Here is a 20409-nt window from a genome sequence, read left to right on the forward strand (position 1 = left end):
CCTCAACGATCTAAAACTTGCGCCCTTCCAACTGACTCCGAATTCTTACGCCCAAATCCCTAGCTATACTCTTCAAAAATAATAAACTTCATCTTCCATCACCAAAAATTCTTATGTACCTTTATTCTTTCAAAGGTACTAGGACGGATTGTACTATATGGTAACTTGTTCCTCTGATTGTAAGAAGCTTTTGCTTCAAGAGAAGCCCAAGGGCAAGTCTAATGTAGGAGACTATAAGTCGCAGCGGTTTTACATCTCCTGCACCTCTCTTCACGATCTTAATAATCTCAACTTTATCCTTGTACCGAGTAAGTAGACCTTCAACTCGCACTTGTAACAATGATTTATTTGTTATCATTCTTTATTTACCAATCTCTCTTCTATTTTGCAGACGTTACTGGTACAAAACTTGAGCTAACCATCTCTGAGGCACAAGGACTTCAAGCTGCTTCACAAGCAAAAACCTAAGTTGACCATCTCCGAGCTCACCGACACGTTACTCCGCGACTTCCAGCTTGCCCCACCTCTTGGCTACAAAGATATCAGAGAGGAGGATATTAGAGTTCGAGGCCAAAATGAGGTAAAGTTTTCCTTCGACGTGGTTGACTTCAGTGGGAGTCCGGTTAAGGAAAGTAAAGCTCGTCAAGAAGTCGTGGTTGGGGCCTTACCAGCATCATCAGAGATGGTGAAGCTTCAACTCCAGAGGCCCGGTCGATCTGCGAACTCGAGCTCGCCTGCGATCATCCCTTCATTTTCTTCCCCTGCCAATGTCCAAAGAGCGAAACTTCGCTCCGAGATGGCTATCGAGGATCGCGGCCTCGTCGCTCTACCAGGTTCTGACCCCTCGAGCTTGCCAGACATGCCCTTGATGCACAACCTACCTTCTCTTCACAACACGAGGTGGTCGTGGCCGAGTTGAGGAGCAGAAAGTCGGTAGTTTGTGAGAAAGCCCCTACTACTTGGACTAAAAGGAAAGCTCCCACTTCCTCACATGTGGAACAGCAAGCCCAGACGGACAAAAGAAAGAAGGAAGCCACTTCTACCAAGCCGAGCGCATCTGAGGTCGCGGCCGGGGGGACATACTTCGACGTCCTCCTGGACAGCTTGGGCGGGGTCCTTGATAACTCCACCAAGGCTCTGGACAAGAAGGAGGTGTCGGGTGATGCGTTTTCAGACTATATAGCTCGTCACAACCTTTTGGTAAGAATCTTCTCTCGACTTTGCAAATTTTGTTTATCTCTTTCTAATATACTAACCTCTCAAGTTTTACAAGCTTCCCTGGGCATCTTTAAACAAAAAAATGAGAGAGCCCAAGCCGCCAAGGATAAAGAACAACTCGAGGCTGTCATCTAAGTGCTCAGAAAAGATAAGAAAAAGTTGGAAAGCAGCTTGGCCTTCATGACTGTTGAGTCCCAAACAGCCCGGAACACTACTGAGGGCTTAGAACACCGGGTGAGAGAAGCTGAGAAAGCCAAAAAAAAGGCTAAAGATGAGCTAGCTTGTGAGAAGAGAGCTTTCAAGTCGACCTTCTCCAAAGCCACTTCAAAGCTCAATAAGGTTGAAGCGAAGCTGGTCCAAATACGAAGTGACCTGGAGCTGGCACGTTAGCAAGCTAACGCTGTATCTGGGGAATCTAAGGCGACGAAGCAGGAGGTTAAGAAAATAAACGCCAACATTGATGCTCAGCTCGCCAAAGAGTGCGAGGAGGTTGAGTCTGAGACCTGCAATGCGTTTCTCTTCACTTTGTGGCAAGAGCATCCAGAGCTTAACTTTTCCTTCTTTGGCGAGGAAACAGTGGAGAACGTGAAAAAGTATGCTGCTGAGGCCGCTAATAAGTAAGTTGTCGTTGCCTCGTTCGTTCTTGATCAGACCGGGGTCGACCTCCCTTCTAAAGATGCCGACAACCCAATACCTCAGGATGCTGCTGCTCCAAGCTTAGACTCTTCAAGCCACTAGGGCTTCTTCTTTTCTTTATTTTTATTTGAACTTTAATCTCAAAACAATACATTTTTCCATGTGTAATGAACTTTTATTTCTTTGATAGTTGCTACAAGATGAAAGTTAAATATTGCAATTATGTATGTATTTAACTTTAGTTAACTCAAAGGCATCTTTAGCTCGCAATTGATAAATTTTGAAATCGAATAATCTTAGATAATGTGTTAAGTAAGATCCGAGCCGTACGCTCAATAGGTCGCAATTGTGAATACTCAAGTAAACGAGAACAAAACTAAGCTAACATATGATCACTCGATGAAAGTTAAATTGAATCGCATTTTGCCATCAAGTTATATGTCCAGATAGATCGCAGCTTGATCCCAGCTAACGTACCATGACTTTTAAGGGTTCAACAAGGTCAAGATGAACACTCAGGTAGGTCGCAAACCATGACTTCTTGGTCAAGATGAGATGACCACAGCTAATGAACCATGACCTATAGGTTTAGTAAGCGAAATGGTTGTTTAGTAGGCGTCAAACCATGACACTGTGGTCAAGATGAATGGGCTCTAGTTCACAAACCAAGGCCTAGGGCAAGGACTAAGATAAATGCTCAGATAAACGACAAACCATGGCATGTAGGTCAAGTTGAATGGGCCCCAGCTTGCAAACCATAGCCTTTTAACCCCAAATTAGTGTTATTTCGTATCTCTTATTTTTGACAAATGGTGGAAACAACAAAATTTGGCAGTAAAAATTAAGAATTAAATTTATTAATGGAATAATATTAGAATAAACAGAACATCAATCAATGAGTAATATTATGCAAAGCAAAAGTGTTGCTTATCGAAAATATGGTCTAAGGTGATCTGCATTCCAAGCTCGCGAAAAGATAGCCCCATCCATATTCGCCAAGTGATATGCTCCATTGCCCAAATTTTCATTGATAATGTTGAGACCTTCCCAGATTGGGCCTAGTGTCCCGTTGCTAGTCTTGTGAGCTCCAGGAAGAATAAGGCGCAGCACAAGATCACCGACGTTATAGCACCGAACTCGAACCCCCCTGTTGTAATACCTCGTGACTCACCATTGATAGATGGCCACCCTTATGCGAGCTAGCTCCCTTGCTTCCTCAAGCAGATCGAGGTTCACGGCCAGTAGCTAGTCATTGCTCTCCGGGTTGAAGGTGGCTCTTCGCTGACTGGTCACTTCGTATTTGACTGCACTCTCACCCTGCAATTAAAACACAATAAAAACAAATCATAATAAAATTTTTATATTTTTTTTTATTTTGGTGAGAGGTTTATACTCACCAGTGTACGAGTGCAGTTGTAGTTCAAATTTAAATTTATATTTTCTGGATGAATCCAGGTCGTCCACTGAGAGATTTATTTATGACAAAAGAAAAAGAATGTCACACACACGCACACGCATTTGGACAAATTGGCAACAAGGTTTTTTATGGGTTTTTTTAGACAACATATACTAGAAAATAAAGTAAGGAAGAAATTGAAATAAACATTAAACGTAAAAATATGAAGTTGGATAGTGCTTGAGTTAAGACAATTTCAGTACCAACCCGTTGATTCCCAAATTTTAGCATAAAAGATTAGCAACATTAATTTAATTTCAGATATGAGGGTTTATTATTAAATGCAATTAGAGATGATGATAGTTCTATGTTAAGCAATCCCCATACATGATATGCGGGATTCTAATTTAAGCAACCACCATAAATCCAATTGCAATTAATACACAAAACAACTAAATTAATCATCTGAGTTTAGGTATGATAGCGTTTTCAGTTCTAGTAACTCTCATACATGGCATGAAAGCTCTAAGTTATGCTTACACTCCAATCCAAACCTAGTGATTTTTTAATAATTAATACACACTCATACTGAAATTTAAATTAATGTTACTTATTTAAAGCACAGCTTTCTTTGGGAATCATTGGTATTGGACATTGTCCTTGCCTTAACCCAAGATTAGATTTAGCTACTCATTTTTATTTGAAAGTTAATTGACAGAAATTTAAATGACGTAATTTAAATAACAGAATTTAAATGACAGGAATTAAAATAGTAAAAACTAACCGGCCATTTAGGCGGTGGATAATTAAAAGACAAGAATTAAAATTACAGAAATTTAAAAGTATAAACTAACCGGCCATTTAGGCGGTGAATAATTAAAAGACAAGAATTAAAATTGCAGGAATTTAAAGGCATAAACTAACCGGCCATTTAGGCGGTGAATAATTAAAAGACAATAAATGACATAAGAATTTAAAAGAAGAAAAAAAAAAAGAAGTAAGATTATAAGAGAAAGTACTAAAGAAAATGAGAAAGAACAAGAACAATTCTCAAAGAGAGAATTATAAGGAAACAACTAAACTTTTATTCAAGAATAATAATCACACTTACAAATGCAATCAAGTGACCTATTTATAAGCCACAAGATGCAATACAAACCACACAATTTCAATTATTTAACTAGACATAATTATATCTAATGGGCACTCACACACTTAAAGTTAAATGGATTTTAGCTATAATACATACCTAATATTAAATGAATTTTAGCTAAAATACATACCTAATAAAGCACTCATAAAGTTAAATAGATTTTAGCTATAATATCCACCTAATAGTTAAATGGATTTTAGCTAAAAAACACACCTAATAAAGCTCTCACATAAAAAATAAAAATAGATTTCTATAAATTGGTTTTTAATCTTCATTAGGATTAAAAATAATCCTTGGGCCTTCTCCAAATAATATTTTCCATGGGTTGCTCAAATTGGGCCTTAATTCTTCATGGGCTTGAATTCTTCATGGACTTTAATTTTTTCATGGGCTTGAATTCTTCATGCCTAAAAAATAAAATAAAAATAATTTAATGTTATTAATAAATTATATATTATATATATGTATTACACATGGCACATATATATATTAGATTATATTATATATATATATATTACATGCATGCATATAATGATGTATATGTATTATATATAATTTTATATATTATTATTATTATTATTAAATTTTACTTTAAAATTTCATTTCATTCATTTTTCAATTTAAACTTGCATATAACCATAAAATATATATTAATATCTAATTTAAACCATTTTTAAGATCAAAAGAAGGGTATAATTATAACAAAATTTTTACAAAATTAACCACTAATCAGTATTCCACAAAGATCATTGCTTTAGACCCATAAACCATAGAGAATGGGTTTCTCCTGTGGTGGTTCGAGTTGTGATCCAGTAGGGCCATAGCACTGTTTGTAGGCTCGTCTACCCAAGCTCTCTTTCTTGCTTCCAGCTTTATCTTCAAGATCTGCTTGATTATTTTGTTGGTAGTTTCGACTTAACCATTGGCTTGGGGATGGTCCATAGCCGTGAAACTTTTATGGATCCCCAGCGATTCGCGGAACTAGATGAACTGCTCGCTGGTGAATTGGGTTCCGTTGTCCATGACTATCTGTTGGGGAACTCCAAATCTGCAAATAATGTTACTCCAAACAAATTTTTCTACCTTTGTTGTGGATATTTCTGCGAGCTCTTTTGCTTCTGCCCATTTAGTGAAGTAATCAACTGCCACTATAGCATGCTTGCACCCTCCATGAGCTGTTAGGAACGGCCCGATCAAATCCATGCCCCAAATGGCGAAGGTTCATAGGCTGCTCATCTGCTGGAGATAAGTGGGTGGAACACGTGGTACTTTTGTGAACCTCTGGCACACATCACACCTCTTCACCAGATATTTGGGGTCTTGCTTCATTATAGGCCAATAGAATCCCTAGTGAAGTGTTTTTTTAGCCAAGGACAACCCCCTAGCGTGGTTACCACAATGACCTGCATGGATCTCCTTTAGGACTACCTGGTAATCAGGGTTATCGAGGCATCTCAACAGTGGGGCTGTAAACCCCCTTTTGTAAAGCATGTCATCATGGATGTAGTATCTGGCTGCGCGAGCTCGCATATGACGTGCCTCTATCTTGTCAACAAGCAACCTTTCCTCCTATAGATAGTCAATAATGGGTCTCAACCATAAGTCCAGGCTCACTGTAATTGCTAATATTTCACCTTGTTCTCCCGTGCTCGGTGTTACCAGGAACTCCACAGGGATGGTTCCCAAGGAGTCTGCATCTCGAGCTGACATCAAACAGGCTAGAGCATCAGCATGAGAATTCTGGCTCCTCAACACTTGATTCACTTCGCACCCCTCAAAAGTTTACATCAGATCCCGGACTCTCTGGAGGTAGGCCATCATTTTCGAATCCTTCACTTGATATTCACCTCGTATCTGACATACCACGAGTTGGGAGTCACTGAAGACCATTAATCTTTTTGTCTTCACATATTTTGCTAGGCGTAGTCCTGCCAGCAGTGCCTCGTACTCCACTTCATTATTGGTTGCCTTAAACCCGAATCTTAATGTATAGGGAATTTTATACCCCTTCGGGCTTATCAGGAGTACCCCAGCTCAAGCTCCATGCTCATTGGGAGACCCATCTACATACAATTCCCATGGTGGATTCTTTGACGATTTGGGCTCTTTCTCTGCTAAGCCCGTGAACTCGTCAATCAAATCTGCTAGCACCTGCTCTTTTTGGCCAACCTTGGTTTGTACTCTATGTCGAATTGAGAAAGCTCGATGTCCCACTTGAGTAAATGACCAAAAGAATTGGGCTTCTGTAAGACTTGCTTCAGCGGGTATTTGGTCAACACATCGATTCGATGTGCCTAGAAATAGGGGCGCAGCTTCCTCGATGCCACCACTAAGCAATAGGCGAGCTTTTCCATAGGGGTATATCTGGTTTCCACATCCAACAGTCTATGGCTTACATAATACATCAGGTATTACACCTTGTTTTCTTCTCGCACCAGCGCTGTACTGATGATATATTGAGACACCCCCAAGTAGACGATCAACTCCTCTTCTTCCTTCGGTTTTGACATGAGCGGGGCGCATCCCATATACTCTTTCAACTGTTGAAAAGCGACTTCGTATTCTTCCGTCCACTAAATTTTTTTTGCTTATTTTAACACATTAAAGAACAGAATACATTTGTTAGAGGCCTTGGAGACAAACTTGCTCAGGGTAGCGATATGGCCGTTAAGGCTTTGCACCTCCTTTATTCTAGTTGGCGATCTCATGTTAAGCAAAGCTCGGATCTTTTCGAGGTTGGCCTCAATCCCCCTTTCATTCACCATGAAGTCCAAGAATTTCCCAAAAAATACGCCGAACATGCAATTGAGTGGATTCAGCCTCATTTGATATTTCCTCAAGACCTGGAACATCTCGTCCAAGTCACGAACATGGTCATCAACCTGTTTAGACTTCACCAGCATATTATCTACGTATACCTCCATGGTTTTCCTGATTAGATCTTCGAACATCGTATTAACCAGATGCTGGTAGGTCGCTCCTGCATTCTTCAGCCCGAAGGGCATCACTTTGTAGCAATATAACCCTAGATCTATGACAAACAAGGTATGCTCCTCATCTTTGAGTTTCATAGGGATCTAGTTGTACCCCAAATAAGCATCTATAAAATTGAGGAGATGGTGACCAGTTATTGTGTCCACGAGCTGGTTTATTATGGGCAAAGGGAAGCTATCTTTTGGGCACACCTTATTCAAGTATGTGAAATCAACGCATGTCCACCATTTCCCATTCTTCTTCTTTACGAGGACCGGATTAGCTACCCAAACTGGATAGTGAGCTTCTTTGATAAACTTGTTCACCAAAAGTTTGTCCACTTCTTCTTTTAGAGCCGCATAACGCTCTGCAGTCATAGGCCTCATCTTCTAACGAACTAGCCTATGATTGGAGTCCATGTTAAGCCGATGCAACATCACATTCGGATCTATTCCCACCATATCCTCATGATTCCAGGCAAACAAATCTAGATTTGCCTTCAGAAATTCAACCAATTGGGTTTTTACTTCAGAAGCGAGGTCCTTACCCAGTTTGAGACACCTCTCAACATCTGTGTTGCTGACCACAACGTCTTCCAGCTAGCTAATTGAGCTGGTGGCTCGGTCATAGTCCACCTCATGTGGGTCCAAGTTGTGATTGATTCCTTTCTCACTTATGCCTCGTGGGCCACCTCTTGAGACAACATTAATTTTCTTTCCTTTCAGCCCCATTCTTATCGCCTCTTCATAGCAACGTCTCGCTTAATATTGCTCACCTCTTATACACCCAGTCCCATTTGAAGTTGGGAATTTGATTTCCAGAGCTCTAGTCGAGGCGACCATATTTAGATCATTCATTACGGGCCTCCCCATGACAACGTTATACGCCGAGGGGCAATTGATGATCAAGAAATTCACCATCACGGTAGACTGACGATCTGAGTCCCCAACAGTGAGTGGGAGTCTAATACTCCCCATCGAGATTACCGCATCTCCGATAAAACCATAAAACGACTTTGGAGATGCCATCAGCTGATTTAGGCCCATCAAATCGAAACATCACCTGTACATCACATTCACCGAGCTGCCCGAGTCTACCATAATTCTCTACACTTCAACGTTGCCAATTTGAGCTCGGACCACAAGAGCATCGTTATGAGGCCAATGCACGTCTCTGTTGTCTTTCTCTGTGAAAATGATGTCGTCGGGGATCGACCTGGCCTTCTTGGATGGTCCCTCCTGTCCACTGTATTCGATGAGCAGTAGGTGACCGGCCTCCCACACATAATGCTCATGCGACCTGTTAGATGTTTCTGCGATATGAGACCCACCATGAATAGTGAAAATAGTTCTTACCGCAAGCGCCTGGTCCTGCTCGGGAGCTTGACAAGGCTTTAGTTGAACCGGCTGTTGGGACTGTTGGTCTCTTGGCCACACCACATAATCATGCAAGTGACCTCTCCTGATCAATTCCTTAATTGCGTCTTTTAATGCCCAGCACTCGGAGGTGTTGTGCCCCGCCTCGTTGTGGTAAACACAAAACTTATCCTTATTCCTGAATTTTTTAGGAGTCTTTATGGGATTAGGCCTCTCGAAATCCTCCATGTTCTTCTCAGCAGCGAAAATCCTATCCTGTGTGTCAGACATGATACTATAGTTCTCATAGCAACCTCGGTGTGGAGGTCGCTCGCCTCCTTGCTCGTTCCTTACTTTCTTAGCTACCTGGTCATTAGGATCTCGCCCTTGACCTCTTTTATCATTGTTGCCATTACCCAGCTTCTTGCTCTGATTAGTGCTTCCACCTTCATCCTTTTGGTTACCGGACTTCGTCGAGCCAAAAGTTTCCTCCCACCTGATCTCTTTCGCAGCTTGCTTGTAGAACTTATCCAGGTCCCTTACGGGGGACTTATAGATGCTCTCATAGAGCTTCCCATCTTTCCGAAGTTCCACAGATATCATAGTCAAAATACTCTCGTATGATGGGTTCTCAACATTATTGACCTCGCACGTGAACTTCTCTATGTAGTCTTTCAAGGATTCACTAGATTGTTGGAAAATCGTAGCGAGGTGACATGTCGAAGCGAGCTACCTCCGGAGCAATCTATACTGGTTGATGAACTGCCTATGACACTCTTCCCAGCTACAGATATTGCGAGGATGAAGACTTCTTAACCATGTCCGAGGTATGTCCCCTAGGGTAGCGGGGAATACTCGGCATTTCACCAACGAGCTAGAGGTCTGCAAGTCCATTTGGACGTTAAAAGCATCCAGATGGTCATATGGGTCACCATCTCCATTGTATTGAGGGATGTTGGGGAATTTGAATCTGCGAGGGAGGGGCTCCAATTCGATTTTCCTGGAGAACGGGGTCATTTCATCACGGTCTCTCCTCCGATCATATGCTCCATGTCACGTCTCCAATTGTTGGACCCTTTGCAATAATTCCTCCAAGATTGGGTTTTGATCCACAAATCGTCCAGGGGGAGACCGTCTCTCCCATCCGCTACCTCGCTCTTACAAATAGCGATCTCGCGGCATATTTGTAGGGCACGCCTCCGGTTCTTTTCCTCAAGATCACCGCTCCTCCGATCTCTTGGACAAAAGGAAAGGTAGAGGAACAACGCCCTCCTAACGTTGACTAACAAGTTCGACTGTAGGACACCTCCGGGTGGTGCGACCTCCATCTGTTTTTGGACGACTTGAACCTGTGTTTGAGCCAGCACCCTAACTGTATCCGCGAGCTGCATAATTGTGTTCTCCAATGCCTCCTAACATTGTTGTCAGGCCTGAATCGCATCTATCCCTGGGACAGGGGTCACAGACTGACAAGGAACCCATGAAGGGACGCCTGAGGCAGCTCCAACCAATGGGGGAACAGAAGCAGTTGCAGCGATTACGATTGTGCCCCCGACTGGAGGAACTTCTGGCAGTTGGCTAACATGGTCTTCGGGTTAGTTGACCACCACTTCAGAACTCCTTGTGTTTCTTCCTCTTGCCATTGCTATCAATTAGAGCGGCCCTCCTTGCCATTGCTATCGATTAGAGCGACCCTCTTTCCTCTAACGCCAAAATGTCGACGTTCAAAATTGGTTGACCATGATCCATCGGCCTGCAATGATGAAATAAACATGAATGCAAAGAGAAGAAACAAATAGCACAAGTAATAAACGATACGCAAAAGAGTTTTTACGTGGTAGGACCAGAATGATATCTACTCCACGACTATTCTTTGATAATTTCTGCAGAGTAACAGTATGTAATTAATCATACCCATCCAATGGTTTTTTAACCCCTATTTATAGAGGGGGTGTTTACAATTTGAATGACTTCTAAATATGGAAGGACAATATTATAGGGATAAGATGTCCTTATCAGTTCCACAAAATCAGGAATAGATTTCGCATTATCAAAAATTTGGTTTGCTTTAGATAAGGTAAGCGGAGATTGCCTCCGATTATTACGCGGTCTTTTTATCCTGCGAGCTGATCGGATTGGCCAGTGAGCTAAAGGCCTTGCTGGGAACTCGCTTACGTTTGCTATCAGAGCTCGGGTTTCAACGATCTGCGCCCTTATTGAGGTGTCATCGGCTTTAGGCCTATTGGGTTTCAAGAGATTGGGTCGGCCTGCATGGTCAAGTCTGATCTATAAGAGGTGGTTCAGAAATTACCCATAACACTAGCCCCAACTCGCAGTACAATCTTTGGAGTGAGAGCTGATATATGTTGATCGGATTGGACTATGCGAATTGTCAATCCATCTTCCAAACTTCTGCCCAATTGTTTTAAATAACGCCACTTTATATCGCACGTCTTGTCTTAGGTATACCCTGTATATGAACCCATCTGTACACCCAACGGCCAAGATTTGATCATGCTAGCAAGATTGGATGATTTGGTTAAATAATTTATTTATTTTTATTTTTATTTTTATTTTTATTTAATAAATTATTTAACTAAATCAGAAATCTTAGATGAGGTGACCAAACGTTTAGCGTTAGGTGAACAAGTAGAATACCAAGTAGAAAGCCAGCTGATAATTCAAAGTCACCACACACTGCACGCCCTAGGCCGCATTGGCAGTGGGTCTTGCATATTTATTCACCACTTCAAAATTCATAGCATTACATCTGTATATATACACGCAACAGTGTTTGGCTCTTTCAAAAACTAGAGCCAACCTCAAGAAATCCATCAATAGGTACGAATCCATGAATATGTATCACTCTCTCTCTCTCTCTCTCTCTATATATATATATATATATGTACAACGAGAACTAATTTAATGTAATGAGTTTAGCGAACATGGATAAACCATTCTTGTGGAACTGCACTAGCAGGTGACGCAGAAGAGCTGGATTCATGGAAGTCGTGGAGGATCTTGATGAGCGAACGCGCTCTCTTGCTCGACTGAGAAGTCCCGTCGGTGACGAGCGAGTAAAGCAGCGGCATCAGAGACGGCTCCTTCTCCAGACCCGCCACCGCCTCTCCGCCGCAGTTGCGGCACACTGCTAGCAGGATGGAGACGCAGTACTCCTTCCCGGCGCGCGACGCCGACGACCGCAAAATGCCGACGAACAGCGGTAGAGGCGATATCTGCAGAACCGCGATCGACCCTTCCGCGGTTTCAGCCAGTGTAGAGAGAACCGCTAGTGAATCGGTTATCAACTCAGCCTTGTTGGATGGAGCTAATAAAATGTGGACTAATTCTGGAACCGCCCCGGCTTCGAGAACTCTCCTGTGGTTTCCGGCGTGTAGGAGGAGGCCGAAGATGGCCGCCACGGCGTTCTTCTTCCCGCAAGCGGACCCTTCTTTGATCAGCTCGACTAAAGCGGGAATGGCGTCGGGCTCCCGTCCTATCAGTCTCCGGTAATCGGGAACGGAAGCGAGGTAAAAGATTGTCGCGGCAGCGATTTGCCTGTGTTCAGGGTTCAGCCCATTTTTGAGGACCCCGAGAATCGGTCTCAATCCTCCGTTTTCGATTATGGCCTTCTTGCCGGCGCCATGCTTGGAGAGCTTCAACAAAGCCGAAATCGCGTTTCCTTGCGTCGACGGATCATCGGCTGAAGAAAGGAGACCCAGAAGAGGCGGAACGCAGCCGGCTTCGACTAAGCAGGATCGGCTGAAAATGTTGGATTTCGCGAGCAAGCGAACCTCGTATGCCGCCTTGTTTTTCTGCTCGTCGGTTCCGTAGTACAGCCTGTCAGCGAGAAACTCGGACAGAAACTTGACGGCGCCGGCTGCCGCGGGGCTGCCGGCCGTGATCGTCCTCGTTATGTCGCGGTTCTTCTTCCGGGATTTCGCGAGCGAAATCCCGTTATCGGCGAAGAACTGCTCTATGAGCTTCCGGAGACTGTAATTCGGCACCATCTCTGTGTTCGTCAACTTCTCTCCTGTTTTGGGGCAAATAAGGTTTCCGGCTTTCAGCCATTTCTGTATCGAAGCACGATCGTAAGTTTGGCCGGTTGAAACCGTGACCGGATCGGTCATCAGTTCAAGCGAAATGGGGCATCGAAAATCCTCGGGATTCAAGCAGCTAAGCATTTCGTGATTACATCTTCCATCTGAATCGGATTGCTCTACGATTCCATGCTCCCGTGTTTCAAACAGAGCTCCCCTGCAGTAGCTCATGAACCCGAATAAACTGCTCAGTAATGGCTGCTCCTTTTCATTGCCTTCCAAGCATTCCAAACTGATCATTTCATCCAGAAATTGGACCTCGCCGTGACACTCCCTCCAGCTCCGGATCTCGAGATAGTCGAGAACTCGCTTGACGAGGTTCTTGTCCGGTTCGAACCGATTCTCGAACTGGTTCAGAATCAAAATAACTCTGTTCATTGCGGTTTCATCATCGGGGTCGAGCTCCAATTTGGCCTTTCTCGCTTGCTTGGATACTAATTCGACTAACTCCTTGATTTCACTCGGGACGTCGATTGTCGGCAACGGAAGAACGTCGAGAGCGGTGGCGACGGTTCGGATCAGGACCCGGAATTGGGTCGCGACGAAGTGGGATTTCATTAGGATCCATAGCCGGGCGCCGTCGAGCGAGCAATCTTCGAACAGGAAGAGGATTTTCTGGAAGGCGATATGGAGCTCGGAGAAGCAGAGGACCACGGATTCCGGCAAATTGGTTCCTCGGTCTTTGATTTCCTCCAAAAAAATCAGTAGAATTCCAATCTGGCGAAGCGTTTCGCGGGCGTTTCTTCTCTGGGTAGCGACGAACTTGGACTGGTAGCTGCAGATATTCCGAGAAAGAGTGATCAGAGAGTCAAGAAGGGTCGCCGGGGAAATCCCCTCGCAGGGATGAACCGCCGGAAATTTCAGAATCCGGCGATCACTCTGGCCATATTTTTGAATCATCGATGAAACAAAAAGAATTGAAGAGCTAAGTTAAGCGTCTAAGCTCAAACTAAGAAGAACCAAAATCTTGTTCTATAAATAGAAACGGATTTCATGGGAGGACACGTGGCGCTGACCCAAGAGCCTCACAGATTGGTCTGTCATCAGAGTGTATGTACTTGGGTTCAAGAATGGGCCAGACGCATGCGGGGGGACACGTGGGGGCCTGGAATTGGGTAAGTTTCGGGTAACCCGAGTTTTGATTTCTTTATGATCAGGGTCACCTCAAAGAGGTGACGGCTGGTGGGTTAGGTGACACGTGTCTGTATCTGAGAGGTGACACGTAGTTGCCTAAGGGTGGGGGAAGACAAGCCTGAAGCAACTTAGCCGACAAGGGGCGAGCGAGAGAGAGAGAAGGGGTGGAATGATTACATTTATGGCTTTGAAGGGACAATTACGTGTAGTTTAGGCAACTAACCAGGGACGCCAATTTGGACCGAGTTGGTGAAGTTTGAACTAAAAGTTTATAATAATATTTTAGTAAACTATAAGATAAAAATAATCATTCTTCATTAAATATAACATAATTTTCTAACAATTAGATTAGATTAAAACTCGAGAAAATATAGAATATTATAGAATGCTATCATAGTGTATTACAAATTACACTATAACTTTGTAATAATGATAATATTTTGGACCATACTGGCCCAATTAGGTTCGGTCCAATAAAAGTCTTAAGACTTTTATCAGTCTTTTGACTCAATCTCGATCTCATATTTGTCGGCAGTGATCATCATCACCCATATACTTGCAACACTCTCACACGTCCACTATAAGTTTTATTGGCATTTGTTCATAGGGCATAGGTCGGACAAGCAATATGTCGATGTCAGTCCGATAAGTTATGAGTTCGATTCTTATTTTGCGCAGTAAAGTGAAACCTCACACCTATAATTTACTTCATCTGACGTAATTGAGGGCAGTCATCCCAAGTTCTATCGACATTCAATGTAGCATTTAATGAAAATCCCTTCAGCACCATACCTCTATTAGAAAGTCTCATCGATATCGGATATTTTCGTCCCATCCCGCTATAACACCCAAGGCCAACTTGCATGTCAGGAAATTCCTATTTCTCTCTATATAAATTAGCCTGCTTACAGGCTAAAGTATGTTCTTTTGAACCCATTGACACTTTGCTAACTAAATCTTTTATTCACTTCACCATTGAAGTGTTTGCAGGTGTCGCCATCCTTTCCCCCAACTCTAATCACCTGAACTTATTTTGACATTATCAGAATCTTCTCATTCAACAATCTTTTAGGTCGAAAGGAACATATTTTAATAAATTATAAGACAAAAGCAAACACCCTTCATTAAATTTAACTTAGTTCCCCCAATAATTAGGTTTCGTGGAATTATAAAGTATCATAGTGTATTATTGTTTACAAAATTGCCAATTTAAACAAAAGTTTATGTATCATTATTCCCATTTATACAAGATGTCTTCTTGAATAATCTTTTAAGAGAAAAAGATCATCTAATGATACTCAAAAGGAAATAAACAAGGCCTAATACATCAAGTCATTAATGAAAAAAAATATCTCCCACAAAATCAATAATTTAATTAGAAGTAATATCTCATAAAAAAGAGTAAAACATAAATTGTATAGATCTTACCCAATAATAATTAAATGATACAAAATCAAGATTTCTCATTTTGCTCTTTGTTTGTGACTTAATTGAAGACTCAAGCAATTATATAGCAAGATGTTTGAGAATCATTGAGAAACTAAACATTGTGGTGCAATAAATTTTTTTTGGAATTATCGTCCTTACACAGTCTAATAATTTGAATAATTATTGATAGATGAGGTAAATCATAGCTAAAAATTTTGTCTCACTGCGCAGGATAAAGAATTAAACTCACGACCTACTAGTGCGAATTATAATTTATCATAATTCAATCACTTGATATGTGTCTTGAGATCACTGTAACCAAAAATTCTTTACTCTATAATATGACGACACATGCTAATTGTTTCCTTACTTCATTAAGATAAGCCACACGAGCAACACGACCTACAACACTCTTAACAATAATAAGATAACAACCATCATCTCTTGAAACTCGAAGAAAATGACATAAAAATGAAATTCATCCTCTAAAATAAGGGCTAAAAGTCCAATATAATAGGACAACGAGACAAACTCGTATCTATATTATGATGAGTCTTTGATAATTAACTACAAAAGTGATGATATTCACGTAATTGAAAGTGTTACTCACGTACCAAAAATGTAATAAACAACACAAATATTCTTAAAAAATTATATTCAAAAATACTTTTACGATATGACTTTTTAGGATTTTCATGTTTTTAACACACTTTTTTAAGTGTACATCACCACCCAACTACAATATGTCATCTCCCATCACAATTTAATACACAATTCTTATCATTTGAATTCTCTAAATGAGATAATTTTCAAATTAGAATTTCGATTGATATTTATCTCCTAAATCTTATCAATTAAGATTTTTTCTCCAATAAATAGAGGCCCCTGCATAAAGTTTAAAACACACTGAAAATCATTGAGCACTATATAATAGCAGGAGAAGAACCTCGCAACAAGCTCCCTAGTGCCTTCCTGGAGGATTCAGAGTATGGCTCATTGGGAGGCACTATAGGATGAAGCAGGAGCACATCATCTTCACACAATTGACCTTTATGGTGGTAGTTAAAGGATGGATTTTTGCTCGATTCTCACATACAGCTCTAAATTGTTATTGTCTAACTATAACAATTAAATTTATTTCTCTTAGAATCAGCCAGAGCAGAGTCCTTCAACACGACAAAGGGTTCAAGATGCTATGAACGAGGTCAAATGGATTTAGAACAAGTTAGAGCCGAAACTGGATGAGGCAAGAACCTGAATGGGTCCTCAAAGGCTTTCAGATAGGCCTTCAGGGAGTCAAGAGGAAAGGGATCCTGATGGGTCTTCAGGAGACAGTACTTCAAATCCTTTGGGTGAGCTAAGCTTGGACTTAGCTTGCGGTCACAAATAAAAGTCAAAAAGGCACGTAGGAGACTCCTCCATGTGGGCTTTCTGATGTCAAAGTCAAATAATAGTCTGAAATATATCCAAAGTACGATGTATAATGCAAGTGTATACACTTGCATTATACATCGTACTTTGGATATATTGAGTGTCAAGGCAGAGGTATGAAATAAGTCTAGGGGGGTGCGTGGAGCCAAAAGATCAAAAAGATTTGTTTGCTTTCGAAGAAGCAAGTATTTATATACAAAGTGGTGTGACCCACGGTTAAGTTGGAAGACTCTTTCGGGGAGTGCCTTAGGGAAGCTAAAGGGCCTAGAGAAGTTTTCGGGGTGGGACACCTCGATGGCTTAAGTCCAAAAGACCCTGAAAAGTGTTCTTGGACTTGTGCAAAAATAATACATGCCAATTTCGAGGGACCTATTAGGTGTTCGGGAGGCTTCTGAATCAAAAATTGGTTGGGGAAGAATGAACTCAAAAATTAATTTAAAACTCCGGAGAATTTAAAAACACCCCAGAGCACCTTACTTCATTAAGATAAGTTACACAAGCAACACTACGAATGTTTCCCACACCTAGGGCACCCTAACAATAATAAGATAATGACTATCATCTCTCGAGACTTGAAGAAAATGGCATAAGAATGAAATTCATACTCTAAAATAAGAGCTCCAAGTCCAACATGATGGGAATCTAGTAACTTACAAGGAGACAAACTCCTATCTACATTATCTAAAGGTCTTATGGACATATCAAAAATTAATGTAGTAAACAACAAAAAATATTCTTAAAAAATGACTTTTTAGGATTCTTCATCTTTTTCAATATCTTTTGGTGCCTAACACACTTTTTTAAGTGTACATCACCACCCAACTACAATATGTCATCTCCCATCACAATTTAACACGCGCCTCTTACCCTTTGAATTCTCTTTTTGCTCTCATATTGTTCTGTTTTTTTTCACTCTCATACTTTCTGATTGCTTTAAGCTTCAGAAAACTCTTTTAGAGATGTTCCAATATAGTTTTCTTTTGTAGCTAAAAGCCACACACAGGAGAATTTACTTGATAATTAAGCTCCTAGGTGGCAACTAGACATTAATTTCTTGCATCATTAATCTTAATTTTTTTTAAAAAAATTAAGAAAAGAGTTTCCATAAAAATGTGAAGTATTTTAAAAAAAATAAAAAGAAGAGATAGAAAGCAATGGTAAGATTTGAAAGGCATGATGTATATAAATATAATAATTGATAATGGTCAATTAATATTCAAAAGTGATCGAGATGAATTAATCTGATTTGAAAAAAAAAAAAAAATGAGATAAGTTCTTATCGTAAAATGAAATTCTCTCTTCTAAGTGAGATAATTTCTGAATTAGAATTCCAATTGATATTTATTTTCTAAATCTTATCAGTTAAGATTTTTTTCTCTATAAATAGAGATTCTTGCATAAAGTTTGAGACACTAAATATCACTGAGTATCGTATATTATGAGTATTATTTGAGAGGAGTGTGTATTTGATTGTAGGTTGAGTGCACTTTTTATTTTGTGCTCATGCACCTGACTTAAAAGTTCGGAAAGACTGATAGCACGACAAGTTTTAAAGATTTAAAGTTTTTTATACTAATAAAATATTTATCTTTGTAATATTTTTAATTTATACATAAAATAATTAACTTATAATAATAATAATAATAATAGTTTCTAGAGCACAGGTCAAGTGGTTGAGGCACGATAAATTGGAATTTGCATAGATCGTGAATTTGATTCTTTGTCTTACGTAATGAGATAAAGTCTTTACCTATAATTTACCTCTTCTATCAAAATTAAAGTCACAAACGATAGAAAATCGCACAAGAACTATAATCTTATTAATAATAATAATAATATAGGCAATGTAACGGGATATGCACTATGGAGGGGTCTGTGTGTGTGTGTGTGATTCCTCAATCGATCAAAGAATTCAAACTACAACAAACGCGGAGTAATCACATTGAATATTATTTTCGTGAAACAACGATGAAAGTGAGAGTGACAGATAATGAATATACAAATAAAAAAAAAAAAAAAGGCTTTAACGTGGCCCAATGGCACGATGCCAAATATATTGCATTTGCTGATTGCTTCCGCTTTCATCTTCCGACGATAATGACGATGAGGAGATGACGAGGACTACATGAACATTATTAACACGCGGAGCCCAGCTGCTGCAGGCAGCATTGTTATTGATTTTATTATTAATAATAATAATTAAACACTTCCGCTTTAATTAAAAGGATGATTATTATTATTATATCATTATTATGACATATAGATAGATAGATGGATCTGATGGTGAAGTGTGGATCCTACGTCCCATAATAAATAATTGTTTTAATCTATTTTGTACATTTGGGACATCCACTTTGCTTACTTTTGTCTTTTCTTCTTCATTCTGCGTCTCGTCCACACGGCCAATTCCAAGTTTCTTGCTTCTTCTACACTTCCTACTTGTGAGCTTGCGTATAATAATTAAGGAAAGAAAATTGAGCAAAGGGTAAATTGGTCTTTTCACATGTTTAATGCGGTAATTTTCATCCGTTATTCCGCCTAAAGAGTTATTATTTCGTCTAAAATAAATACTTTTCCAGTCATTTCAACACATTTAAATATTCTATTTTATCTTATTTAACACACGAAATGACCTCCGACCAATAAAACCCTAAATTACTTGTTAAGAATCTCCAGGGAAGTAAATTACATAACCACGACTTCGACAGTACCAAAATCTAAGTCGTATATCCGAACAAAAATGAAGAACACACCACACACACACAAAAATAGAAAATAAACATAACAAATACTTGTTCAGATTAACAAATCTTACTCACGGCAAGAGTTTCACTCTAGTCAATCTATTAGAATATGTACGTTACATCTTTACATAGAATTTATAACGATAAACAATACGACAGAAACAAAAACTCTCACAAGATCTTACGGTAACTCAAGAACAATACACTAATCAGAAAGCTTAAACGATACAAACACATCAAACAAACAGAGTATAAACCTCAATAATTAAGCAACTCAGCACTCTCAATCTCACCAATCTCTCACCCACCAAATCAAATAAACATGTGATATGCTTATAGAGATTAAACCAGCGATTTCTTACGTTTCCTACCTTTCCATTCGTCGTTCTTTTTTCGATCTTGCTTCTTCTTGGGTTTCTCATGTGTGTGAAAAAAGATGCAAGAGAAAAGTCACGCCCCCTTTTGATTTCCCCCAATCTCATTCATATACATATATGGGCCAAGAACATGAATAGGATAAATGAGTTTGACACAACAAACTCGGGCTTGGGCTTGTTGGGCTGCAGACACCAACGATTTAACCCATCTTAATTATACACCACCCAAATAACAAATCCACATAAAAATAAAATTAAGGCGATATGAAATACACATGAAATGAAACCCAAATTAACTATTAACATATATCAATTATTTTGAATCACTTATCAACATTACTAATAATAAATAATTTACTATAATTCAACCAAACAAATTATCAAATTATAAATAGACTAAAAAAGTACTCTCTTTTGTTTTAGCCCATAAGAAAGACCCTTTCTAAAATAGCTCATTTACTATA

The 20409-nt window shown here is 40.1% G+C and overlaps 2 protein-coding genes across 2 annotated transcripts; both read right to left on the bottom strand.

The window, feature by feature from the left end:
• Positions 1-8482: 8482 nt before the first annotated feature.
• On the bottom strand, positions 8483-9334 carry LOC127794800 (uncharacterized). The gene has a single exon (XM_052326052.1). It carries the CDS (start codon positions 9332-9334, stop codon positions 8483-8485), a length of 852 nt encoding a protein of 283 aa, XP_052182012.1.
• Positions 9335-11408: 2074 nt separating this feature from the next.
• LOC127793800 (U-box domain-containing protein 19-like) lies at positions 11409-13787 on the bottom strand. Its single transcript, XM_052324533.1, has one exon. It carries the CDS (start codon positions 13729-13731, stop codon positions 11668-11670), a length of 2064 nt encoding a protein of 687 aa, XP_052180493.1. The 5' UTR covers positions 13732-13787; the 3' UTR covers positions 11409-11667.
• Between the last annotated feature and the right edge of the window lie 6622 nt (positions 13788-20409).

Source organism: Diospyros lotus, chromosome 2 (assembly GCF_014633365.1).
Source record: "Diospyros lotus cultivar Yz01 chromosome 2, ASM1463336v1, whole genome shotgun sequence".
Classification (NCBI taxonomy): Eukaryota; Viridiplantae; Streptophyta; class Magnoliopsida; order Ericales; family Ebenaceae; genus Diospyros; species Diospyros lotus.